This window comes from Eptatretus burgeri, chromosome 15 (genome assembly GCF_056783735.1).
Source record: "Eptatretus burgeri isolate ZD-2024b chromosome 15, Ebu_testis_v1, whole genome shotgun sequence".
NCBI classification, from domain to species: Eukaryota; Metazoa; Chordata; class Myxini; order Myxiniformes; family Myxinidae; genus Eptatretus; species Eptatretus burgeri.
Genome location: NC_140975.1, coordinates 18,429,357 through 18,456,908, shown reverse-complemented (window position 1 = coordinate 18,456,908; position 27,552 = coordinate 18,429,357). Strand labels below are relative to the sequence as shown.

The 27,552-nt window shown below is 43.0% G+C and overlaps 1 protein-coding gene across 2 annotated transcripts in view; it reads left to right on the top strand.

The window, feature by feature from the left end:
• BUD13 (BUD13 spliceosome associated protein) overlaps positions 1–19,332 on the top strand; it is a 29,864-nt gene extending 10,532 nt beyond the window's left edge. Inside the window, exons 3-9 of one of the 2 annotated variants that reach the window (XR_015051975.1) lie at positions 786–873; positions 3,433–4,058; positions 4,200–4,296; positions 4,486–4,620; positions 12,865–13,025; positions 13,260–13,338; positions 19,125–19,332. Coding sequence is in view for 1 of the 2 variants with exons in the window: in XM_085858203.1 (XP_085714329.1) it covers positions 786–873; positions 3,433–4,058; positions 4,200–4,296; positions 4,486–4,624; positions 12,865–13,025; positions 13,260–13,338; positions 19,125–19,218 (1,284 nt within the window). In the remaining variant the exon portion in view is untranslated. Of the gene's footprint in view, positions 1–785; positions 874–3,432; positions 4,059–4,199; positions 4,297–4,485; positions 4,625–12,864; positions 13,026–13,259; positions 13,339–19,124 lie in introns of both variants that reach the window. The other variant, XM_085858203.1, reaches the window with a different exon arrangement.
• The last annotated feature ends 8,220 nt before the right edge of the window (positions 19,333–27,552 follow it).

Below are 27,552 nucleotides of genomic sequence, written 5' to 3'. Positions count from 1 at the left end.
CTCTATAAAACCGTTATGAACTGGAGGAATTCTTTGTGGAGGAATAGTACCACATTTCTGCAGAACAGTTCAAGACCATGGTTGACTCCATGCTGTGTCATATCCATGGCATCCTGGATACACATCGGTGGCCCAACACCCTACTAAATGATATTCTGTTGGTGTATCTATTTTTTTTGTTTTTGTCCACTTCCTGGATGTTATTGTGTTTATTAGTTAATTATTTTCCAATAACAGATTATTTTATTTCTAGCAAGTTGCCCATGCCTGGACAGGATTCTAAACGGGGCAGGGATGGAGAAATTAAAAAATGCGAATGGCATCTGTCATCGAGCAAGCAAATTGGGAGCAACGATTCACATTTATTGCCACATCTGATGCAATTCAAATGCTCTAATGGCAAGGTGCTCCGTTTGAAACTGTTTGTTCGATATATGTAGCTTTTTGATGCCGAGGGTCCGTAATAGAAATTGTATTGGTGTCAAAACCAGTGACCAATTGCAAACGAATAGTAGGATACCCAATTCTCAAATTCGCATTTGAGAAGTCATTTCTGTTTAAATACTGTGTGATGACCAGGATTGCAGGACTGGTGGTAAACGAGCCTGGATTTTGGATGTTTCTAGTTCCAGCCGTAACGATTGCAGGATTATTTCTGACATTGTGTAGATGGGTTTATGGCATTAAGATGAGCCAAATATCCTTTTTCCATTTTACATCCTTCTTCATACCCTTGCCAAGGCCATAGTGAACGGCCTTATTTGGCATGTGTGAAATGGTTTCAGGTGGCAGAAATTGTGGACGAACGGCCGCCGGAGGTCCAGATACTGGAAGAGTATCGGCAGACTCGAAAGTGGCGACTTGTTGATGCAGGTAAATGAGTTTCATGTAGATGTCTGTGCTTTTATTTCCATGTTACTACATGTATCTTTTTATGAATTACTTCTTGATCATGTTGATATTAAGTCGAAAGTTGTGTGGGAGACAAAGGCATTGCAGGGAATGTGTAAGGGGTGGGGTTTAATGAAATGGTTGAGGCTCATAAAAAAGCTAATGTATGAATTGAATTTGGCCAATGACTTTACCACAATAGTTGGAGTCAGTGATTTTCTGTGATCTCAGGAAATAGACAGTTAATGGAATCCACGACTTAAAACGGGAAAAATCTTGAAGCAAAATTACAAATTAAATGGTCTTCAAAGGTGTGTGTGTGTGTGTGTGTGTGTGTGTGTGTGTGTGTGTGTGTGTGTGTGTGTGTGTGTGTGTGTGTGTGTGTGTGTGTTCTTTTCTCCCCCCCCCCCCCTTTACAAAATCAAGGCACGTGGAAAAGTGAAGCAACAAAGGGGGGAAATGCAATGCAGCTTGATAGTGGGGAAGCAGGGGAATGACCAGGAAACGAGGAAGAGGGGGAAACTTAGCAACAGCACGTGGCCTTTTCTTGGCCACGCCAACCTGCACTCGATGAGGCCTGAATACAATACATCAGCAAATTAAGAATAACAATAACATAAACCTGACTATTCCGTATCAGGTGTCCTCAGCTACCGAAAGACAGCCTCTTGAGGCAGAGGAGATGGCGTCTGGCCACGAAGGAACCCGAAACCAAACGTCTGCGTTTTATTTATACATTGCTTCTGCATTTTGCAGTGAGGCTCAATTCTTTGTTGTTTATAATAGTTCCCATTGACAGGAAATAAATGGGGGGCCTCTTTCAAGTTCATTTTCATGACATACTTCCTGACTTTCTCTTGTTTTGTTACCTCTGCCACTGAAGGTGGGCAGAGGTTATGTTTTCACCCCTGTCTGTCTGTCTGTCTGTGAACAGGATATCTTCAAAAGTTGTGGACGGATTCGGACAAAACTTGCTGGAAAGGTTGGGTGTGTGACGAGGACAAATTGATTCGATTCAATTCGATTCTGGTGAAGATCCGAATCCAGATATGAGAAATTTTTCAGTGATTCTTCACAATTGAGAAATGGGGCCAAAAACGATATGTAGTATGATATTTGAAAAAGTTATGCATGAGTTGTGACAAAACTAGGTGGATGAGTTGGGTAGGTGGTTGTTCATTACCAAGTAATCATAGTAATGATAGCACACTTTACATATTGCATATTTAATTACATCGCATTTTGGGTCACATGACTTGCTATTTATTTTTTGGTCATAGTTTGAAGAAGTTAATTTTGAAATTGCGCCATTTTTAGTTTGTCTTTTGGCTTGCATATCGTTATAACCGAGTGCTCTTATCGAAAAGCTATTGCATAAATAGCTTCTCGTGGCGTTTCGTGAGGCGAGAACAAGCCAATTTGATTTTTGTTCAGGTCCCGATGCAGATCCGGCCTATCAGTCGGATACAAAACGTAAACTATTCGGCCTGGAGGAGGTATGCACTCCACCAAGTGCCGTTCTGATTTCAATTTTTTATCCTCACGCTTTTTGAATCGGCTTTTAAATCCCCACGCTTGTCTGTGTGTCTGTCTGTATGTCTGTCTGTCTGTCCGTCCGTCCATCACGTTGCCTCCTCCTAAATGGTTGTGCATAAATTCACCAAACTTGGTAGACATGATCACCACATAGCATGAGAGTGTAAGAGCAGTTTTGTTTGGCCCTGTCACATGGGGTGGAGTCTAAAGGTCAAATACCAAAAAATGCAATTCGTCACATTCTTAAAACTTTTTTTTTGAAATGAAACTTTGTATATGCAATCAACATTGGGGGAAGCATGAAATGTGTAACGATTTTAGGCATTAGACCCCCAGTTCATGTCCCAGGGAGTGGGGACTTAGGGTCACGAGGGTCAAAATGGGGAAAAAAATTTAACTAAAAATTTGATATTGGGTCATTCTTGGTGGAACCTTTTGCCATCTTTCAACTTTGCTTTAGATGGGAAGCGCTATCGGCTTCGCTCTTTTTGTTGAGAGTTTCTGTTAAACTTATCTCGCTCACTTTATCTCACCCAACAGAATAGATTTTAAAAAAAGAAAAGAAAAAAGGAGAAGACGACAACAAAGCCCTCATCATGTGCTTTTCACATTCACAAACAAACAAAAAACATCATGTGCTCTTTCAAGGAAGTTAAGCAAATATAATCTGATTGTGCTGCAATCCTCACTACATTTGTCACATTCATAAACACTTGACATGACGTTATTACATGCGGCATTTGTTCCAAAGTCAAGCTGGTAGAAGAGCATTGGGATTGCAGAGAAAAATTTAAATGTGTGGTGGGAAGGAACCGATCTTGGAGCATAAATTATTATTAACAAATTAAATAAGGTTTTTTTTTGTTTGTTTTTTTTTTCTTATGTCAGCAAAAATAGCTGGTGATCAATTGTTCAGCTTACCTATCTAAACCCCCAGCCTTTATGGAGAACACAGTGTCATATTGTGAGAAATGCCAAATTCTGGCCGTGTATGTGTTTCTGCAGATGCTTCCACATCTCCATCAATGAGCAATATCAAAAGCTCTCCTCAGCACAGGAAGGGGAAACAAACTGAGAACTCCAACATGGATATGTCTTATCCGCATCATGGAGACTTGATGGCAAGCACAACTTCACAAGTTTCATACACCGGCTCGGACTTTCCATCCCCTGAACGCGATTTTGGCGACAAAGATCTTCCAGACCAGAACAGACGTCCAAACAAACACTCTCGACATGATTCTGATTCGGACCTTTCACCACCACGGCGGAAAACGTCACGACAGAATTGTGAAGTGGGAGGCTCATCTCCATCCAGGAATAAAAGGACAAAATCTCGCCACGACTCTGACTCTGATGGTTCTCCACCATGCCAGGGTGGTTCATTTAGAAAAGTCCAACAGCATAACGAGGGAAATGCCCACGGCAAGTCAGATCGTGAACAGTCTCGATGCCGGAAGTTGTCTGCACGCAGTTCCGATTCTGATCTTTCTCCACCTCGTCAGGAAGTAGGAGAAGCAGGAAGAGGTGATTGCGATGAGTTTTTACAGACTAAACAGCGAGTCGGAGGAGTTGAGAATCAGGATTCTGATTCGGACTTGTCACCACCACGCCGTGACAGTTGTGTTCGAGTAAGTATTTGTAAGTCTGGCCAGTATGCAATTTCGGTCTGTGTTGTAATAATGAGCCTGGCTTTTCTGCTGGCTTAACTGACCAATGTCTGGTTAAATGATGTTTTTGTTTTTTTTCATCTTGTTAATTTTTTTTGTCAGGACGCGTCTCCTCATGCTGGACTCACATCTGCAATTGCCCTACAGCGTGAACGTGATTCAAAGGGGCTCGAAAATTCACGGCAGCAACACCTGGAAGGTATTTGATTCCTTTGCCTCCTAAATAGTAGCCTCTGATAATGTTATTATCTTATAATATTATATTATCCTCAGCCTCTTATTTTATTACTGTGCTTGTCGTTTTGTTTTGACTTTCTCCATTGCCAACTTTTCTCCATACCCCCTGTTAATTTTAATATACATGGTTTTTGTTCTTATTTGACCATAGAGGAGTCTCGGACGGCAAAAACGGTGTTTCGTGATCATGGAGGCCGGAAGCGTTACTTGGAACAGGAGCAGAAGGCCAAACAGTCCAAAGATAGAGAAGAAGAAAAGAAGGCAGCACGTTATGCTGCATGGGGCCGTGGGTACATTATATATTTGCGTTCCCCCCCCCCCTCATTTTTTCTCTGTTGGTACTTATAACAACATCTATCTATAATTCCAGCAATGTGTGTGTCTGTGTGTGTGTGACCGCTGTTTCTCGACAACCACTGGTCCGATCTAATTGAAATTGCCAGGTATATAACTGGGGGCATGAGTATGTGCCTTTTCAAGGTTTGATATTAATCGGACAAGTGGTTCCCAAGTTGTGGCCATTTAATTACCAAACCAATGACGGGGCACGTTGCTGCGTAGGCATGGCCGTTGGGGAAGAGATCCTCAGTTACCAATGACAGGACACGTTGCTTGGCGTTTTGCACCCACAGTATCTATCTTCTATCTATAATTCCATCAATCTCTGTTTGACTTTTCAAGGTTTGAAATTAATCGGACAAGTGGTTCCCAAGTTATGGCCAAGTTAGAGCGCGTTCCTCATTACGGGTTACAACGTGCGGACTTCCGGAAAATGATGACTTACTGTATTCTAATAATTTCTCGATTTCTTATGCGCATTTATAGATAAACACAATGCCCCAATCCAGTTGTCGTTTACGAGAGCGAAGGAACGGCCTGTGTGGTTTTGAATTTTTTTTTTTTTTGCACGTATGGCCACACATGTACAGGCACATGAGAGTGAAGGAATGGCCTGTGTGGTTGTTGTTTCTGGCACGCGGTTTGAAAGTTTTTTATTTTTATTTTGCATGTATGGCCGCGCACGTACGGGCACGCGAGAGCGAAGGGCCGGCCTGTGTGGTTGTTGTTTCTGGCACGCGGTTTGAAAGTTTATTATTATTGTTATTATTATTTTTTGCAAGTACGGCCACATGTACGGGCACGCACTAGTATATATAAATACCAGGAAGGAACAACAATGCAAAGCACACATCATGAGTAATGAATAGTGTTTCATTTATTTACTAATACAAGTGATTAAACTAAACCTGTTTTGCTACAACATGTAACTTTTTTTTCTTCCAATCTTTCTACACCTTATTGAGACATGTTACTGTGTGGTCACAGCAAGTTCATATAAGCGTTAGCAATTTTACTTTTTAAACGTGTTTATAACGAGAACTTTGTTGTTGTTTATTTTGGAATCTTTGATTTGCCTCAGAGAATTTCTGATTCTATATTTATTTATTTATTATTTTCAAGAATATTTTCAAGGGGCATATATATATATATATATATATATATATATATATATATATATATATATATATATATATATATATATATATGTAGAGGAGGGTGGGAGGGGTCAATCATGTATATAATCCTAGCCACCTTAGTCTCGTCGATTAGGTGAGAGCTGATTGGCTATTCCCTCCATTCACAGGTGAGAGATGTGGGCCTTTCTTTATTTCTATATACAAGGAAATAAAAGGAGATCAGACACAGGTGGAGGTCATTCAACCCATCAGGCCTGTGCAAACACCATACTAATTTTTCAACACAAGATACAAAGAAGAAAACAGTGTATAAAGCCACCTTGGTGTAATCGATTAGGTGAGAGCTGATTGGCTATTCCATATATATATATATATATATATATATATATATATATATATATATATATATATATATATATAATATATATATATACACACACACACACACACACACACACACACACACACACACACACAACACTACCGGTCAAAAGTTTTAGAACACCCCCATTTTCCAGTTTTTACTGAAATTTAAGCAGTTTAAGTCCAGTGAACAACCTGAAATGGTACAAAGCTAAGTGGTAAACTGCCAGAGGTTAAAAAAAGTTTGTTACCAAAAACTGAAAAATAATGTAGATTTCAGAGTTGTTAAAAAAGGCCCTTTTCAGGGAACAAGTAATGGGTTAGCAACTGCAGCTGTTCTGCAGTAGTGGAAGTAAATTAAGCCTTGAAAGTTGATGCAAACAATTCCTACAGGTGTCCCAACTTTTGTTGATTAGTTACAAACCCTCTGTCCGTATAAAAGCAGTGTTGGAACAGACTGTGTTGCTACACCTTCTGAAACATTATTTGGACTATTGCACTGCAGGAAGTAGTATATTGCTATCATAATGGTGAGAAAAAGACAATTAACAAAGGAAGACAGACAGGCCATTATAACCCTTAAAAGTTTGTCTTTTCTTTTGAGAAATGGTAAAGAAAGCCAAGGTGTCAGTGAGTACAGTTTCCTACACCATCAAAAGGCACTTGGAAACTGGAGGAAACTCTGACAGGAAGAGGTCTGGCAGACCCAAAGCCACAACACAATCAGAAGACAAGTTTCTGAGAGTCAACAGCTTGCGTGATAGGCGACTCACAGGACAGCAGCTTCAAGCACAGCTTAACACTGGTCGAAGTAAGAAAGTCTCAGTTTCAACTGTGAAGAGAAAACTTCGAGCTGCAGGTTTGACAGGTCCAGTAGCATTAAAAAAACCATTGCTGAGATGGCAAAATAAGAAAAAGAGGTTTGCCTCGGCGATGAAGCACCGCCAGTGGACTACTGAAAACTGGAAGAAGGTCTTATGGACCGATGAATCAATTTGAAATCTTTGGTTCATCACGCAGGATTTTGTACGCCGTCGAGTAGGCGAAGGATGGTTCCTCAGTGTGACACCACTGTCAAACAGGGAGGAGGAAGCGTGATGATCTGGGGCTCTTTTGCTGGATCCAGAGTCGGAAACTTGCACAGAGTGACTGGCACCCTGAACCAAAAGGGCTACCACAGCATTTTGCAGCGCCATGCAATAACCTCTGGTCTACGCATAGTTGGTCAGGGGTTCATCCTACAGCAAGATAACGACCCAAAACATACCTCCAGGCTATGTCAGAACTACTTCAGAAGAAAAGAACAAGACGGTAGGCTTCAAATCATGGAATGGCCTGCACAGTCTCCAGACTTAAACCACATCGAGCTGGTTTGGGATGAACTGGACAGAAGGGTGAAAGTAAGGCAAGCTACAAGTACAACACATTTGTGGGAACTTCTGCAACAGTGTTGGGAAGAATTTTCTGAACAATATTTGATTTCCATTGTGGAAAGAATGCCGCGAGTATGTTCGGCTGTTATATCTGCAAAAGGTGACTACTTTGATGAGTCAAAAATTTAGGTAAAATTTTGTTCAACAAAACTATTCCATGATTTATTTTTTATCTGCAATTGTTTATTTGTTCTATGCTTTAATTTCAGAGTACATTGTTTCATTAAACCACTTAAATTTCAGTAAAAACTGGAAAAATGGGGGTGTTCTAAAACTTTTGACGGGGGTGTGTGTGTGTGTGTGTGTGTGTGTGTGTGTGTGTGTGTGTGTGTGTGTATATGTATATATATATATATATATATATATATATACTATACCGCCACCGGTACCGGTGGTCAGCAGGGTACCAGTGGAAATTGTGCTACTGCTGGGCGAAGGAGGAGAAGGGGAAGGCGAGTCCGGAGGCAGTGGGAGAGGGGGAAGGGTAGAAGTGTGGAGGTGAGAGTTGGAACTCTGAATGTTGGGACGATGACTGGCAAAGGGCGAGAGTTGGCTGATATGATGGAGAGAAGAAAGGTGGACATACTGTGTGTACAAGAGACCAAGTGGATGGGGAGTAAGGCGAGGAGCATTGGAGGTGGTTTCAAACTGTTCTACCATGGTGTGGATGGGAGGAGAAATGGTGTCGGGATAATCCTGAAGGAAGATCATGTCAAGAGGGTATTGGAGGTGAGGAGGGTGTCTGACCGAGTGATGAGTGTGAAGTTGGAAATTGAAGGGGTGATGATGAATGTCATCAGTGCATATGCCCCACATATGGGGTGTGAGATGGAATATAAAGAAGATTTCTGGAGTGAGTTAGATGAAGTGGTGGAGAGTGTATCCAAGGATGAAAGAGTGGTGATTGGAGCAGATTTCAATGGACATGTTGGGGAAGGGAATAAAGAGGATGAGGAGGTGATGGGGAGGTACGGTCTCAACAAGAGAAATGTGGAAGGGCAAATGGTGGTAGAGTTTGCAAAAAGAATGGAAATGGCAGTGGTAAACACGTATTTCAAGAAGAAGGAGGAACACAGGGTGACATACAAGAGTGGAGGAAAGTGCACACAGGTGAATTACATCTTAAGTAGGAGATGCAACCTGAAAGAGATTAGTGACTGTAAGGTTGTGGCAGGGGAGAGTGCAGCTCGACAGCATCGATTGGTGGTCTGTAGGATGACTTTAGAGGTGAGGTTGAGGAAGAGAGTGAGGGCTGAACCAAGGACCAGATGGTGGAAGCTGAAGGAGGAAGACTGTTGCGTGAAATTTAGGGAGGAGGTGAGACAGGCGTTGGATGGTGGTAAAGATGGGTGGGATGATTGGGCAACGACAGCAGAAGTTGTGAGGGAGATAGCTAGGAAGGTACTTGGTGTGACATCTGGACAGAGGAAGGAAGATAAGGAGACTTTGTGGTGGAATGAGGAAGTACAGGAAAGTATAAGGAAGAAGGGGTTGGCGAAAAAGAAGTGGGATAGTCAGAGAGATGAAGAAAGTCGGCAGGAGTACAAGGAGTGGCGTCGAAAAGCAAAAAGAGAGGTGGCAAAGGCCAAGGAAAAGGCATTTGACGAGCTGTATGAGAAGTTGGATACAAAAGAAGGGGAAAAGGATTTATACCGATTGGCAAGACAGAGGGACCGAGCTGGGAAGGATGTGCTGCAGGTTAGGGTGATAAAGGACGCAAATGGGAATGTGCTGACGAGCGAGGAGAGTGTGTTGAGAAGGTGGATGGAGTACTTTGAGGAGCTGATGAATGAAGAAAATGAGAGAGAGAGAAGGTTGGAAGAGGTGGAGATAGTGAATCTGGAAGTGGGGTGGATCAGTAAGGATGAAGTGAGGACTGCTATGAAGAAGATGAAAAGTGGAAAGGCGGTTGGCCCAGATGGTATACCAGTGGAGGTATGGAAGTGCTTAGGAGAGATGGCAGTGGGGTTGTTAACCAGATTGTTTAATAAAGTCTTGGAAAGTGAGAGGATGCCGGAGGAGTGGAGATTAAGTGTACTGGTTCCGATTTTCAAGAATAAGGGTGATGTGCAGAGCTGTGGAAATTACAGAGGGATAAAGTTGTTAAGCCACACCATGAAGTTGTGGGAAAGAGTAGTGGAAGCTCGGTTGAGAGGAGAGGTGACGATCTGTCAGCAGCAATATGGGTTTATGCCAGGAAAGAGCACCACTGATGCAATGTTTGCTTTGAGAATGTTGATGGAGAAGTATAGGGAAGGCCAGAAAGAGTTACATTGTGTGTTTGTGGATTTAGAGAAAGCTTATGATAGGGTGCCAAGAGAGGAGTTGTGGCATTGTATGAGGAAGTCGGGAGTGTTGGAGAAGTATGTGAGGATCGTGCAGGATATGTATGAGGACAGTGTGACAGCGGTGAGGTGTGCGGTAGGAATGACGGACCGGTTTAAGGTTAAAGTGGGATTGCACCAAGGATCGACTCTGAGCCCTTTCCTGTTTGCGATGGTGATGGACAGGTTGACGGACGAGATCAGACTGGAGTCTCCATGGACCATGATGTTCGCGGATGGCATCATGATCTGTAGGGAGAGTAGGGAGCAGGCTGAATCGAGCCTTGAGAGGTGGAGGTACGCACTGGAGAGAAGGGGAATGTTAGTCAGTCGGGGTAAGACGGAGTACATGTGCGTAAATGAGAGGGAGGGTGGTGGTATGGTGCGGTTGCAAGGAGTTGAGGTGGGGAAGGTGGATTGGTTTAAATACTTGGGATCAACTGTCCAAAGTAACGGAGAGTGTGGGAGAGAAGTGAAAAAGAGAGTGCAGGCAGGATGGAGTGGGTGGAGAAGAGTTGCAGGAGTGATTTGTGACAGAAGGGTAGCTGCAAGAGTGAAGGGGAAAGTATACAAGACGGTAGTGAGACCAGCTATGTTGTAAGGTTTGGAGGCGGTGGCGCTAACAAAAAGACAGGAAGCAGAGCTGGAGGTGGCAGAGTTAAAGATGCTGCGATTCTCGTTGGGAGTGACGAGGATGGATAGGATAAGAAATGAGTGTATTAGAGGGACAGCGCAGGTAGGACGGTTTGGAAACAAAGTGAGAGAGGCGAGATTGAGATGGTTTGGACATGTGCACAGGAGGGAAACGGAGTATATCGGGAGAAGGATGTTGAAGATGGAGCCGCCAGGCAGGAGGAGAAGAGGAAGGCCAAAGAAGAGGTTCATGGATGCGGTGAGGGCGGACATGCGAGTGGTTGGAGTGTCAATGGAAGATGTGGAGGATAGAGCGAAATGGAGACAGTTGGTCCGCTGTGGCGACCCCTAACGGGAGCAAGCCGAAAGAGGAAGAAGATACATACATATATACATACATATATATACATATATATACATATACATACATACATATATATATACATATATATACATACATACATACATATATATACTGTGTGTGTGTATCATAATATAATATGCAATTTGGTGTCTGTCTGTTCATCTTTTTGGCCATGATACATTTGGTCGTTATTTATCCAATCTCAACCAAACTTGACAGGAGGACTAAGGGTCACACGATGGAGGTTGTGGCGACTTCATTTGCCCCTCCCTCTCCAAGGGGGTTTTCTGTCTTGGGCAAAATCTGTGTTAAGATAGCTCATCGTGGCATTTTTCAAAGGCCGCTTCGAATAACAAAAGTAAGAACAACACTCATAATTGCATAATATTAATGTTATTGCAAAAAATATTAATATTAATAATAGCTCCCCTCTCCAAGGAGTTTTTCCTCCTGAGACAAACACTATTAACATGTATAAATAAGATATTGTGGTGTTTCGTTAGGCATCCCTTCTAGAAGTAAAATAATTTATCAACCACAAACACATATGATTACATTTTTAAACCGTCGCTACTGCTGTTTAACATGAAAATGAAAGGGAGGAAACCTCACGTTCTTGAGATATTATATTTATCAGTTTGTCCATCAAAAGGGTTACCCCACAGAGTCCACACCCCACAGACTAACGGACCCGAGCCGAAATCTACTATTATCTATATAACCCTTTCTGCTGCTCCCATAGGAAGTGGGTGAACTTGTGTCTTAAAACAGATGAATGTTTGGAGTTGTCATTTCTATTTTGTATCCTTATAATTTGTAAATGTAAGAAGTGGCGGCCATCGAAGACTGGGAAAGTTGGAGATTTGCAGTTTATGGATCTTCCTCATCAGGCGTTCCACATCCATTGGCACTCCCATGACAAACGTCTCTTTTGCCAGGACCAGGCATTTCATGAGAAGTCATGGAGTTGGGGGGACGCAGTAACAATAAATCCATGCAAACTTAAATTGATCAATGAAAGGGTAGGGGTGGGGGGGGGGCAACAGCTAAACATAAATTTGACTTGTCATCTAACCTAAACTAATTTCAAAGAGGAGACAGGTGGGGAGGTGGAGATATGTGACTTCCCTTGCGGACGTGGGTGCTTGATGTGATGACATGCCCGTCGGCTTGCCATTCATACACCTTGAACTGAATTGGACTGCGACATGTATTGCTCGGAGTGACTCTTGCTGCTCCGAGCTTCTTGTGCAGCGATATTCCATCCTGGCTGTTCTCCCTCCACTCTTTACAAATGCACACGCTCAGGAAACTCGCAACAACTCCCTGGACTCTCTCAAGATACCCCCTCCCTCAATGACTATTATTTGCCTCTGCGATCCCTTAAACACACTCGGTCCTGATGTCACACCACCAGTTCCTCCTCCGACAGACGTAACACGCGGTTCCACCATTTGCTTTATTTGGCTCAAGATGTAATACTGCACGATGAGGAAAAGGCTAAGAAAGACGGCAGAGGGATAAAGAGGAAAGAGACCGGCACTGTGTTTAGTGTAACAGGGTGTTCCCTATACGAATGATCCTGGAAGTTGCTGCGCAGTGTTCTACAAGACGCCTCCTTTAAACATTGACTGAAATAATTACTTAACCCCTTCATCATCCAACTCACTTTTGTAACAATACAACAACCCGTCTGATTAACAATATCAAATATGGAGTTGTGTGTTGCCTTTCGTGATGACCAATCAGTTTCTCACTTTGTCCAATTTTGATTGCTTGTGGCCAGTTTTCAAGAATCACAGTTTTGCACTTTGGATAGTTCCTGCATGCATAATCTGGGTGCTGAAGGGGTTATCTTGTTCCTCCTCACCCACTCTTCCTTTTCATAATGCCCTTTTTTTGTCCTTTTCTTTTTTTAATGCGTTGCATCTTCAGGCTTGTGCAGGTGGCCCAAAAGCTCGAGCACCAAGATCTGCAGCCTGCACAGCCATTGGCCCGTTATCGTGATGATGCAGAGCTAGATCAGATTCTTCGAGAAAAGCAGCGTGATGGTGATCCCATGGCAGGCCTGCTTACAAAGAAGACAACCACACCCAGTAAGATGATATCCTGATAGGCAGTGATCCCACGGCTGCTTTTATCGCACACTTCTGTAATTGGTTGTGAAGATTTTGGCCGTTCTTATCTTTTCCCCAAATAATATTGGCCATTTCATGATATTGCAACAACGGCATATTAATAGTACATATGGTGCAACGTTTTTGGCTCTTTAACCCTGATGTTATCACACATTTGCTTGAATTGAAGTTTTAAAAATTGTGTTTGCACAGCACGCCCCACGTACAATGGAGCAGCACCACCGAACCGTTTTGATATCAAGCCTGGTTACCGTTGGGATGGTGTGGACAGGTTTGTTTTTGTCATAGTAATACATTATAATAGCTTTGTCTTTACAGCTATTAGGTTGTTGTTTTTTCTTTCTTTGTGGTAGCTAAACCCACTTTTTAAAACTTCCTCTCTGAACAGTTTTATTTCTTGTTGTTTTTCTCCAACTTGCAAGATTGCAAAAACATGTTTATCTTTTGCATATTTTTTTGTACGATGCTTTTCACATTTCCTTCTTCTTGATGCTGCTCAGCTTCATCTTAGGCTGTTGTTGAGTATGTACATTGTGACTTTGCAGGTGTTGGTGCTTTCTTGTACAGTGGGGAGAACAAGTATTTGATACACTGCCGATTTTGCAGGTTTTCCCACTTACAAAGCACGTAGAGGTCTGGAATTTTTATCATAGGTACACTTCAACTGTGAACGACAGAATCAAAAACAAAAATCCTGAAAATCACATTGTATGATTTTAAAATAATTAATTTGCATTTTATTGCATAAAATAAGTATTTGATCACCTACCAACCAGTAAGAATTCCAGCTCTCAATGACCTGATAGTTTTGTCTTTAAGAAGCCCTCCCATTCTCCACTCATTACCTGTATTAACTGCACCTGTTTGAACTTGTTATCTGCATAAAATACAGCTGTCCACACTCAATCAATCAGATTCCAACCTCTCCACAATGGGCAAGACCAGAGAGCTGTCTAAGGACATCAGGGGCAAAATTGTAGACTTGCACAAGGCTGGGATGGGCTACAGGACAATTGGCAAGCAGCTTGGTGAGAAGGCAACAACTGTTGGCACAATTATTGGAAAATGGAAGAAGTTCAAGATAACAGTCAATCGCCCTCGGTCTGGGTCTCCATGAAAGATCTCACCTCGTGGAGCCTCAATGATCATGAGAAAGGTGAGGGATCAGCCCAGAACTACACGGCAGGACCTGCTCAATGACCTGAAGAGAGCTGGGACCACAGTGTCAAAGAAAACCATAAGTAACACACTGCGCCATCATGGATTAAAATCCTGCAGCGCACGCAAGGTCCCTCTGCTCAAGCCAGCGCATGTCCAGGCCCATCTGAAGTTTGCCAATGACCATCTGGATGATCCAGAGGAGGAATGGGAGAAGGTCAGGTGGTCTGATGAGACCAAAATAGAGCTTTTTGGTTTAAACTCCACTTGCCGTGTTTGGAGGAAGGAGAAGGATGAGTACAACCCCATGAACACCATCCCAACCGTGAAGCATGGAGGTGGAAACATCCTTCTTTGGGGATGCTTTTCTGCAAAGGGGGCAGGACGACTGGCACCGTATTGAGGGGAGGATGTATGGGGCCATGTATCGCGAGATCTTGGCCAACAACCTCCTTCCCTCAACAAGAGCATTGAAGATGGGGCGTGGCTGGGTCTTCCAGCATGACAACGACCCGAAACACACAGCCAGGGCAACTAAGGAGTGGCTCCGTCAGAAGCATCTCAAGGTCCTGGAGTGGCCAAGCCAGTCTCTAGAACTGAACCCAATAGAAAATCTTTGGAGGGAGCTGAAAGTCTGTGTTGCCCAGCGACAGCCCTGAAACCTGAAGGATCTGGATAAGATCTGTATGGAGGAGTGGGCCAAAATCCCTGCTGCAGTCTGTGCAAACCTGGTTAAGAACTCCAGGAAACGTCTAATCTCTGTAATTGCAAACAAAGGTTTCTGTACCAAGTATCAAGTTCTGTTTTTCTGATGTATCAAATGCTTATTTCATGCAATAAAATGCAATTCAATTATTTAAAAATCATACAATGTGATTTTCAGGATTTTTGTTTTAGATTCCATCTTGCACAGTTGAAGTGTACCTATGATAAAAAATTACAGACCTCTACGTGCTTTGTAAGTGGGAAAACCTGCAAAATCGGCAGTGTATCAAATACTTGTTCTCTCGACGATATTTATATCAGCTGAAGTTGTTCTTCAATTTTTTTTTTTTAGATCCTCGTGGAGGATCTCGAAGTCTTACTCACGTTGTTGTTCTTCATCTTCTTCTTGTGGACGTTTTTGTTTCACAGCCTACAGTTTTCATCGAAACTTCCTGAAACTTGGCATACATATGTAAAATATCCTGCACAGACAGTAACCATCTCCGATTTTGAAAATTCCTCCTAGAAAAAAGTTATGATGTCAAACTATCTCCGCTAATGGAAATCGCCTAAAAAATTATCTCAAACTAGGCAAGCTTTTTGAATTCTGTTTGCAGGAATCGAACAGGGCATTAGCAGAGATGAATTACCGCACATATGATACATCACTATGATGTCATATCAATTTTTATGACGTCATTCATATTTTTTGACATTTTTTGTTTCACAAATCAGAGTTTTCATCAGATCTTCCTGAAACTTGCCATGTATATGCAGAAAGCCCACGCCAGACAATAACCATCTCCGATTTTGGAAATTCTTCCGAGAAAAAAAGTTGACGTTATAATATCGCCGCTAATGGAAATCTCCTATACCATTATCTCCGAAACTAGGCAAGCTGTTTGAATTTTGTTTGCGGGAATCAAGCCGGGCATTAGCACAGATAATTTATCGCAAACCTGATACATCACAATGACGTCATATTCCTTTTTCTGACTTCATCATTAAGAGGACGAGGATCTTAGCTCATATGAGCTTGTTTTTCTAAAAGTGCCATTTGATGATTTAAAGATTTTGGTGTAAGTGCATGTTATGGAGCATTTACATTTGATTATCATGATTGATTACTTGCTTCTCTATGCAATTCTTTTTGCATGCACCATTGTCTCTGCTTTTTATCGTCATATGTCTTATCGTAATGGATTTGCGTGTTTTCCCTCTATCAAGTGATGAACATTGGTTGTCTGTTTCATCCCTTCATGCTTTGTTAGTATGCAGAACAAGGCTGTGGGATGGGATCATGGGCTGAGGGCGTGGTTGTGCCACTGATGCAATGCCCTCTGTAGGTTGGGGCAGGAATTGTAATATGATCAGGGTGCCAGCGAGAGCTCGCCTACTCTTGTTGAAGGACACATTGGAATCTATAACATCTCCCAACTAATGCGGGCAGACAGGACGTCCGCTTAACATCCATTCGAGGGACAGCACACACTTTGAATCCTGACGCAGCTATAAACTGTCCCCATGTTTCATCAAACCCAGACGAGACAGCTTAGAGATGAGTGTGTGTACCTCTAGAGCCAAGGCCATCCGGTCACTCCCCCCCTCCCTTCATGCTAATCTATGGGATTAATTTCTGTTTGGATTCTTAGCCCAACTATATACCGTCAAATTGGCGTTTTGTCTCATGCTTTCAGAAAGTATTCACACCCCTTGAATTTTTCACATTTTGTTCCAGCTGGAATGAAAAAGTTTTTTTTGCCACCAACCTACATAAAATACCCCATAATGACAAAGTGAAAGCATGTTTTTCAAAATTTTTACAAATTAATTAAAAATGAAAAGCAGAAATATCATGCGTCAATAAGTATTCAACCCCTGAGTCAATACTTTGTAGAATCGCCTTAGGCAGCGATTTACAGCTTCGCGTCTTCTTGGGTATGTCTGTATCAGCTTTGGACATCTGGATTTGGGGATTTTCTCCCATTCTTCCTTGCTGATTTGCTCAAGTTCTGAGAATGGCGAGCATCAAAAATGAATTGGATGGGGAGTGTTGGTGAAAAGCAATCTTCAAGTCTTTCCCAAAGATTCTCAGTGGGATTCAAGTCTGGGCTTTGGCCTGGCCACTCAAGTGCTTTCACATTCTTGTTCTGAAGCCATTCTAGTGTTGCTTTGGCTGTATGCTTGGGGTCATTGTCCTGTTGGAACGTAAATCATTGCCACAGTCTAAGTTATTTTGCACTCTGAATCTAGGTTCCCCTCAAGGATTTTCCTATTTTGGCACAATTCTTTGTTTCCTCCATCCTTAGAAGTCTCCCAGTCCCTGCCGCTGAAAAACATCCCCAGATCATGATGCTGCCACTTCCATGCTTCACGGTAGGGATGGTGTTAGATAGGTGATGAGCTGTGTTCGTGTTCCGCCAGACGTAGCACTTTGCATTCAGTCCAAAGAGTCCAATATTCATCTCATCGGACCACAGAATCTTTTGCCTCATGCTCTCAGTCGTTCACGAGCTTTTTTGCAAACTCCAGGCATGCCGTCATGTGCTTTTTTTTTCTCAGGAGTGGCTTCCATCTGGTCACTCTCCCATAAAGCCGAGATTTGTGAAATGCTGCAGAGACTGTTATTCTGGCAGGCTCTCCCATCTCAGCCAAGGAACTCTGTCATTCTATCGGAGTGGTCATTGGGTTCTTGGTCACCGCCCTGCCCAAGCTTCTTCTTGCTCGGTTGTTCAGTTTGGTCGGATGGCCAGCTCTCGGAAGAATCTGGGTCATTCCATGTTCTCTCCATTTCCTAATGATGGAGCTCACGATGCTCTTTGGAATTTTCAACACTCTATAAATTGTTATATACCCTTCACCAGATCAATGCCTTCTCACAATTCTATATTGGAGTTCTATGGGCAGTTTATTGGACTTCATGGTAGAGTTTCTGCTCTGATATGCACTTTCAACTGTGGGACCCTTGTATAGAAAGGTGTGTTTCTTTTTAAATCATATCCAATCATTGGAATTAGCCACAGGTGGAGTCCAATCAAGTTATCGAGACATCTCGAGGATGATCAAAGGAAATTAGATGCACCTGAGCTCAATTTGGAGTGTCATAACAAAGGCGTTGAATACTTATTGATGCAACAAATTTCAGCTTTTAATTTTTAATTGACTTGTAAAAAAATTTTAAAACTTGTTTTCACTTTGTCATTATGTGTCGATCGGCAACAATTTTTTTTTTTTTTTTTACATTTAATCCATTTTAAATTCAGGCTGTAACACAACAAAATGTGGAAAAAGTCGAGGGGTGTGAATACTTTCTGAAGGCACTGTAGGCAGGGCATTAGATCACAAAGAGTTTTATCCTTTGGATGGACTTTAAGCGGGATTTCCTGTTTGCTAGCATTAGCTGATCATCATTAAAGCTCCCACGGTGTCTTTTGAAGAAGAGTCGGTGAATTTGGAGCGGGCACCCTGGCTAAATTGCAAAAGGTCCTGTCCTAACATCAGTGGTGAAGCTTTGTTCACTAGCATTGGCAACAGCCACATATTGCACACGAGAAATGGGTACATGTGCGTGTATGCACTTTCTTTAGTCGTAGGAAGTTCGGTGAGTTGGTATCAAATATCCCTTGGAAAAACTTTTTTTTTTCCTGCCAACAAACTTGTACATCATATGTTAAAGCTCCACAAATGTTTATTCAGGTTCCATGGAATGGAGAAACACAACCATATGTTATTACTAAATGAGTCTTCTGCCTTAATGGCCTCAATTATTCCACCTTTTTTGTGGGGTCAACCAGAGCGATTTTGCCCCAAGTCTTTCACAAACCAGATGGCCAGGCTTGATCAACTGAAAGTGGCAGAAACTTGTAATTTGTTCTTTGTGCCAGCAATAACCCCCTGTAATCTGCAAATGACAGCATGGGATCTGTAACATCCACCAATGACCAGTGATGGCAGACGGATCCTCAGCTTAACATTTCTCAAATGAATGACACGACATCGATGCCTCGTCCTACAAGCCGAAGACCAGGGCGAGAGTTTATACCTGGGTCGAGATTTTTATTAGAGCCGTCTCATCTGGGTTTGAGTGCCTCCGTGTTGTCCTCCCATTCCTGAAATCAGTATGGCCATTTTATTTTATACTAACAATCAGAACCTCTTTTGGGTGTTTATCTGAAATAGTCTTTCTCTCTGTAGGTCCAACGGCTTTGAGAAAAAACGTTATCAGCGACTTGCTGAGCGTTCTGCACTCGCTAAAGAAACCTACCAATGGTCCACACAAGATATGTAAACTTAACGTGTGATCTTGGCACACCGATCAAATGTGCAACATTTTCAATATTTTTGTATTGTATATTCAGTCATTTTTTTGTACATTAAAAAATCGTATTGTACTGTTGGAAAATTTTGTCTGACTATTTTAAAATTATTTTGTTTGGCGAAGACATTCACATTCTTTTATAGATGATGGAATAAACATATACAGTAACTGTTATAATTACAGTGTATTTACAAGGTGGTGCTTTGAGCAAAAAATAAAAAGAACAATCGCTTTTCATTTTAAAAATAAGATGACGATTCAACATTATTGAAATAGAGTACAGCAATTTGAGGGAAGACCTGAACTAAATTGTTGCCGCGCATTTCAATGTGGCCCCGTTTTCATTTTTTTTGCCCTTCCTTGAGTCTTCACTTTGTGCACAAAAACACTGAATACATTTGGTCTCTTTTTCACCTTTGGAGATCTTTGTTTGCCTTGGAGCCTCACCTTCTAACCTTGAGGTTAATTTGTAGCTTCGTAAAGGTAAGTTCAAACAAAGATGCAGTCCCTTCTTGTTTCTGGCAAGACCAACATCAATCAATGTTTCCTCTCTCCGCATAGCTGGCAAACAACTTAAAACTTAACCGATTCTCAGCCATTGGATCTTAGGTTTCATCTATCCTTTCCTGGAAGACTTGTATCACTGTTGTGAGAAAGTATTACAGGAAACTTTTTGCTTCCTCTTTCGAGCCAGGAAGTATTTTACATCTTGCCAGCTCCTTACTCTTTGCAGAGTCCAGGTTAGGCCCTTGATAGAATACTGCTCATCTCGAGGGTGGTCCTCCTCATCCTGTCCTTCACGTTCTTGACCCCATCCATGCCAGAGCCATCATTGATTGGCAGCACCTCGCTTACCAATAGCCTTCCACCTCTGCCTCACTGTCGAACCATTTTGTCAGTTTATTTTGCTGCTACTTCCATGGTTGCTGTTCAGCAGAATCGGCTATCATCTCTTCTCCGATGGTTCACTGTCGACAAATTTGCTTGGCTTTTACACATCACAAATACAGCTTACCTCACGTACTTGTAGAATGCAGCAACACATATCCTCTTTCATTCCCCATCCAGTTAAACTTTGCAATGATTGACCCTCAGTTTTTCCTTCAACTCTTAAAGATACAGATCAAGATTCCTCATATCTAAATTATTACTGCCCAACTCTGTTGCTTCTTCTGTTGAAAGGGTCACTTCTGTGACTGGGCTTTTCTCCTCCGTTGTAATGAAGCCAAAAAGTAGTTTTGTTTGGCCACTTTTGTGGCCTGAGAATTAATTTGGGTTTCTTTGATTTTCTTTGTTCTGCAATTTGTGCATTCTTTTGTTTACAAGCTGATCTATTCTTTAATAAAATTGGGTGTGATTTTCTGGCTTTTGCAATCATGTGAAGAGATTTATAAACAACGAGGAAGGCACTCGGTGGAGCGTATAGCTCCGCCACACAATGCCTGATCCACGAGAACATATCGGGCTCAATACATTTTTGAAATATCGTACTATGTATCATTTTTGGCGCTATCTCTCAATGGTGAAGAATCACTTTGAAAATTAAATATTTCTCGTATCCAGATCTGGATTCAGATCTTCACCAAAATCGAATCAATTCATCCTTGCAACACACCCAACCTGTCCACCAAGTTTCATCCGAATCCGTCTACAACTTTTTGAGCTATTGTGCTATTTATTGGTTTAGCTCTATCTCTCAACAGTGAAAAATCACTTTCAAAAATTCTAGTAGTTGGAACCGGATCTTCACCAAAATCTAATCGGTTCGTCCTTGTCACACACCCAACCTGCCCACAAAATTTCATCCGGATCCGTCCACAACTTCTTGAGATATCCTGCCACACCGACGGACAAACAAACAAACAGAAAAGGATGAAACCATAACCTCCTTCACCTTCGGTGGCGGAAGTAACTATCGGTTACTCCCGCCCGGAGGGTCAGCCCACTGGTCTGTCACAATGGAGAAATAATCCAAATAACATCTGAGAAATCCGAAAAAAAATTAAAAATGTAGACTTTTCGAAAATGTTTTTTTTGAAAATTATTTGGTGGAAAACCCTTGTTGCGATCCCTCGAGTATACCCTGAAAAATTGGTGTTGATCAGCCCAAGGGTCTCGGAGTACTGTAGTTACCAGACATACATACAGACACCGCTATGTTGAATACACAGTAATACCCTGGTTTACGTCGCCCCTTTTGTCATTTTGCAAATACGTTGTCACGTTAATACCACTTCTCTATTCGTCATCTAAGCTCACACTTGTGTCGTTTTAAAAGCCATACCTTTTATTCTCCGGCGTTTTCAGAACTTACAAGACTGACAGACCCCAGAATAAATTACTCAAGTAGCAAATCGAGAGATCGCAAAATTTCTGAAAACCACTGTACTGTACTGAACTGTACTTTGCTTCACACATAAATAAATGTACTGTACTGTAGATTGGCTCAGAGGTATTGTAAGAGTGTTACCTTAGAAGTGAAATTGGATGTTATTCGTCGAATGGATGCTGGTATTAATGGATTGCCGGGTTATTAAGTTTGCCTCCGATCGAAAATATGCCCACATTCATAGAAGATGTACTGCCATCTTTGGTTTATTTTTTTTATTTAATGCCTGTTAATTGATTTTTATTGTATTTACACGTATGTGTACTTGAATATAACTATCATTCATCCAAAAAAAATGGGTAATATTGGTAAAAATGGGAATATAATGCATGAAATGCTAATGTTAGGAACGCGTCCCTCCCCAACCCCCCATTCCATTAATTATTGTGAGAAAAATTGCCTTGATTTTCATTGTCTTCGACATTTGTCACACTTTTCAGGAATCCATCCTGACGTAAACCAGGGTCTGACAGAATTAGATTATTTTGCCATCCGAACCGGTCTCGCTCGCTCTGCTGTGGACATGTGACAATATCATCCTTGCTTGGTGAACAAGTGACAATTTCATAATTATTACTCTGTGCTTCTTTTATTGGGGCACGTAGTTAGTCACTACCTGAATGAGTGAACATATTGTTATGAAGTTATAAATGAACAGGAAACAAACATTATAAGTATATGTGGAAAAATTACAGGCCCAAACCAGGAATCGAAGCCAGGTCCTCTGGTGAACAGTGTCAGTGCTCTGCCATCTGAGCTATCTAAATACCCACTGGCAAAATACGCAATTCTTCCACATTTTGAGATGCCATAATTGCGTGTCAAAACAGCCATGCTGATTGGCTGGCGCTCTGTGATCCAGTCATCGCGATTGGTTCCAGGGATGCAATGGGTGGTTTGCTGGTACAGGTTTGGTGGTGCGGTGATTAGAACGCTGGCCACACTGGCGGTCTGTCTCTGCTGTGTTAAACGTGTTTGATGTTTGCTATTGAGGTGTTGCTGAATGGATTTGTGTGGTCTGTGGCATGTTTTGCAGAGTGAGTGTGATGCATGGTTGGAATCTGTAAAGAGTTGAGAATGAGTGAGTGTTTGAGAATAAGGTTTGAGCACAGAATTGGAGAATGAGGAGGCGAACAATGGGGGTATAGTAGTTCTAACGATATTCACAACGCCTCTTTCCCTTCCACCAATACGAGGGGCGAGGGTAATTTAGCGAAAAAAATTTACTGCAGCTACAACTACACCACGGCACCCTTATGTGCTGGATGTGTCTGCCTGGGGTCTTCCAAAACCGCAACAATATGAACTCCACTGAAGTCCGCCCTGAGCAACAACGAAAAAAGCCAGAGATGAAGAGTCCAGATTAGGAAAAGAACAAAACTAAGAGTGAACGTCTTCTCCAAAAAGTTGTACTCTGTACATGTGTCTGCCTTGACATAGCGCTCGTGGAGCCTCTTCCTTTGTCCATGCTTCATGGCCCTTCTTCACAAGCTTCACATGGTCTGTTCTCCATCCTCTCTCAAGGCACTTCTTCACACTTCTCTTCCCCCCCCCCCACCTGTCCTTCTGGGCGGAATTCCCCTCCAGGCTGTCCCGTCACATCGGCCCCAATAAAAGTATTTTTGGCTCTACAGTGCATTGCATCACCATGGCTTGTACACATCGGCCCGAGAGATCGTAAGGGCCTTTTTTTTTTAAGTGTGTGGCACTTTTTGTGAAGGGAAGTCCTCACCTGGCCCGACCCACCAACAAGAGGTGTTTTCACATACAATATTATCCTGACTATAAATTATATACGCTGCCACCCTTGAACTTACTCAAATTACATGGACCCTACTACATTTACCACAGTCGAGCTATGGATCCCCTGTCCACATAACACCATATTTATATATACTGTTCCGGTTTTGGAGCGATGAGAGGTCTCCTTAGGGACTCTCTCCTGACGTTCTCAAAGTTAAATTTCCGGTCGTTATCTGTCCCGTTTTAACTGTTTAATTTTCTCACCTACATGTTACTGTGTGTTCCTAGTTTGGTTTTGTTTCAAAAATCGTGCTATTTTGTGAGTATTTTTGTCGACGTTCTTACCGGGTGTTTAAGGCCTCGGCTTTGGCCTAGGCTTGAGGCCTACCAGTTCCACTCAGTGTTCGATCGTTTTTTTTGTTTTTTCTCCCCATTACCTTCAATTTTCATCCTCCCCACTTTCCTAACATCCCCCATTCTCCCAACTAATCTCTTTCTTATCTCAAAAAAAAAAAAATACCCAACAACAAGAACAACACGCTGACCTTCTCCCGATTCTTCTTCTTCCTCTTATCTTCCTCCTCGTCTTCTTCCTCGATTTTTTTCGACACTTCCATGACCTAATCTGTTGAAAACTCTCTCAAACATTAATATTAACAACAAAAACGATCTTATAATGCTTCATCTTCCTCTCTCACACATGTGGTACTCTTTACTGTTTCACAATGCACTACTCTTCTGCTATTTTAACAGACTGCTCTCATTTCGAGCTCTCCTTCATTCCTTGCCGAAAAAATCCAACTATGACAGCGCTTCTTCTCTCCATTCTCTGAATTCGCCTTCATTGCATCCATCAAGAATTGTGTTAAATCGCATCAATGACCTAAAACTTTTAAAAACCACAGTTTGCTATGAATGTTCGCTTTCCATCAACCATTCTTTTTTTCCAACGTCAGTGCCAACTCACCCCCCTCACCCCTCACTCTCACTCTCAAAGCAACCATCCCACTCTTCTCCCTCCAAACCTCCCTTTCACCTCTCTCAAAAATTCCCCCCTCACCTTTCTCCCACCTTTCATCCACCTCACTCATCCTTCTCAAAGTTGCCCCCCTCTCATCCACCAAGCTTCCTCGCTCCACTGCCCTCTCCCCTCCATCTCTTCACTCCACCTCCTCAAATCCTCAACTGCCTTCTTCCTTGTCTCTTGTCCCCCCTCTCCCCCAGCACCACAGAGCCTTTTCTCCACCTCATTCGGCCCCCTCCCCTAGCTATTCTGCAATACTCCACACTCTGTCAACAACCCTCCTTACCTCCCCTCCTCATCCCTTGTCCTACCCTCCCCCTCCCCCTCCACCCCCTGCACCCAAAGCCTCCTCCCCTGCCTCTTCATTAAAAGTGTGGACCTCAAATATCCGGGGCCTTCGCTCAAACCTTTCAGATCTTTCCATACAGGTTGCCACTGACAAACCAGACATAATCTGCCGAACAGAAACTTACCTCTCCCAAGTATCTCTCCCCGGTTACTCCCTCCTCCGGTATGACAGACGTGAGCCTCGTCCTGGTGGAGGTGTTGCTCTCTTCATCAAAGACTCTATTCCTCACTCTCCATGCACTGCTCTCACACCCCCAGGAATACCTCTGGCTACGGCTTCCACTCCACTCCCACCTCAGGTATATATGTGTACTGTACCGTCCATCTAACAGTGATGACTCCATCTACACCTCACTATCCGAAAACATGGACCATCTTCTATCTTCTCATCCAAACTCTCTCTTCCTCTTATGTGGTGACTTCAATTGTCATCACGCCAGTTGGCTAGGTGTGGGTACCTCTCTCACCTGCCATGGCAACTCAGCAAAAGCTTTCTGCGACACATTAGGACTGACTCAATCGGTCAACTTCCCGACCCGGATCTCAACCAATGGTACTCCATCTCTTCTGGATCTGATTTTGACAAATTTCCCTGACAATATCTGCTGCCCTTCTTCTGCTCCAATCGGTTCTTGTGACCACGTCCTTGTCAAAGTGGACATCTCTCTGGCTGTTATCAGAGAACCACCTCACCGCCGTCGAGTCTGGCATTTCACTCAAGCCGACTGGCAGGGTCTCCGAGCAGCCATCAAACTTACAGACTGGTGTCCTATCACTACTTTCTGAAACATCAACTCATCCTGGGAATTCTTTCAAAGAAACTTGCTCTCCCTCATGCACAGATTTATCCCCTCTCGTGTTCAGTTGTCCTACCCTTCCTCCCGCCCTTGGTTTACTGAAGCTTGTGGCGAGGCAGTTGTCCTGAAACAACTTGCCTTTGCCTCATGGAAAGCAAACCCAACTGAGGGCAATCTCAGTTCCTTCCATAAAGCTCGGAACAAGTGTGTATCTACCCTCAGGAGAGCCAGAAAACAACATCTTTCTCACCTCAAGTCTGAACTCTCAAACCTCTCTCCCTCCTCAAAATCCTGGTTTAATCCAAAATCCTGGCGTTTAATTAAATCTGTTTCTGGTGTATGTTCCCCGTCCATCCCCTCCCTTACCTCAAATGGCCGCACTGCTGTTACCGCACGTGATAAAGCTGAATGTCTAAACTCGGTGTTTTCAGCTAAATCTTGTGTCCTAAACCCATCACTATCTCTACCCACTTTACCCAGTCACACCCAACTGTCCCTGGACTCCGTATCCTTTTCTCCTGACAAGGTGGAGAGCTTGCTTTCAAACCTCGACTCAGATTCTGCAACCGGTCCAGACGGCATCAGCCCAGGTATCCTCAAAGCCTGCTCTTCTGCTCTTGCTCACCCTCTCTGTTCTATTCACCCTCTCATTTGCCCAAGGTCATCTGCCATCTGCTTGGAAATCTGCCAACATCACTGCCCTGCATAAAAAAGGTGCAAAAACAGATCCCTATAACTACAGACCAATCAGCCTTCTCCCAATCATCACAAGGTTATGGAATCCATCATCGCTTCAGACATGAAATCCTTCCTCTTCTCCAATGGCTTGATTTCCGATCATCAATTTTGGTTTCAGACCAGGTCACTCTACCCTGGATATGCTGCTTCTGCTCTCCCATCAATGGATGGAGGTCCTCAATGCCAGACAGGAAATCCGAGCCATATCCCTGGACATATCACGTGCTTTTGACACAGTCTGGCATCCTGCACTACTCACCAAACTCTCTTCCCATGGTATTCAAGGCCATCTCCACTCATGGCTCGCACACTTCCTCTCCTGTCGCAGTCAACGTGTGGCCCTAAATGGAGTTCTTTCATCCCCTCTTCCTGTGCAGGCTGGAGTTCCTCAAGGTAGCGTTCTGGGCCCTGTTCTTTTTCTGGTTTTCATCAATGATCTCTCCGACTCTCTGGAAAATCCTCTATTTCTCTTTGCCGACGACTCCACCCTCTGCCGTACCATCTGTCATCCCTCAGACCGGCAAGCAGCAGCTTCTTCACTCACTGCTGATCTGGATAAAATCACAAACTGGTCCAACACGTGGAACATGTCTTTCAATCCAGACAAATCTCACACTCTCACTATGTCTCTTCGAAAGGACCGTTTAGAAACCCCCCCCCCATCCACTTTCTCAACAATCCTCTGGAAGAAGTCTTTTCTTTCAAGCTTCTGGGTCTCACTATCTGCCATGACCTTTCCTGGGAAAGTCACATTTCCAACCTCGCCTCAAAAGCCAGTCGCCGACTGGGAATCCTCCGTCGTGCAAAGTCCTTCCTCGGCCCTCTTGAGCTCCTGACCACTTACAAAGCTTTTGTCCGTAGCCTGATGGAGTACTGCTCTCCCCTCTGGGTTGGTGCTCCTGCCTCCCACCTTTCTCGGCTTCACGCTGTCGAAACCAGGGCATTTAGGATCATCGGCATCTCCCGCAATGAAGCTGAGTCTTTGGGCCTCTCACTCAATCACCGCAGGTTGGTCGGTGGTCTTTCTGTCTTCTACCGACTCCTCTCCGGCCTTGCCCCCCCCTGCTCTCTCTGCGATTTGTCCCCACCACATTTCCACAGGGCGCTCAAGGTCCGCCAACAACCCCCTTCCGGTAAAACTACCAAAATCACGAATCACTGCTCATCTTCACTCTTTCATTCCTCTTTTTTCCCGCCTTTGGAATAAACTTCCTCACTCTATTCTTTTTTTTTTTTTTTTTTTTTTTTTTTGTATACCTTGGTCG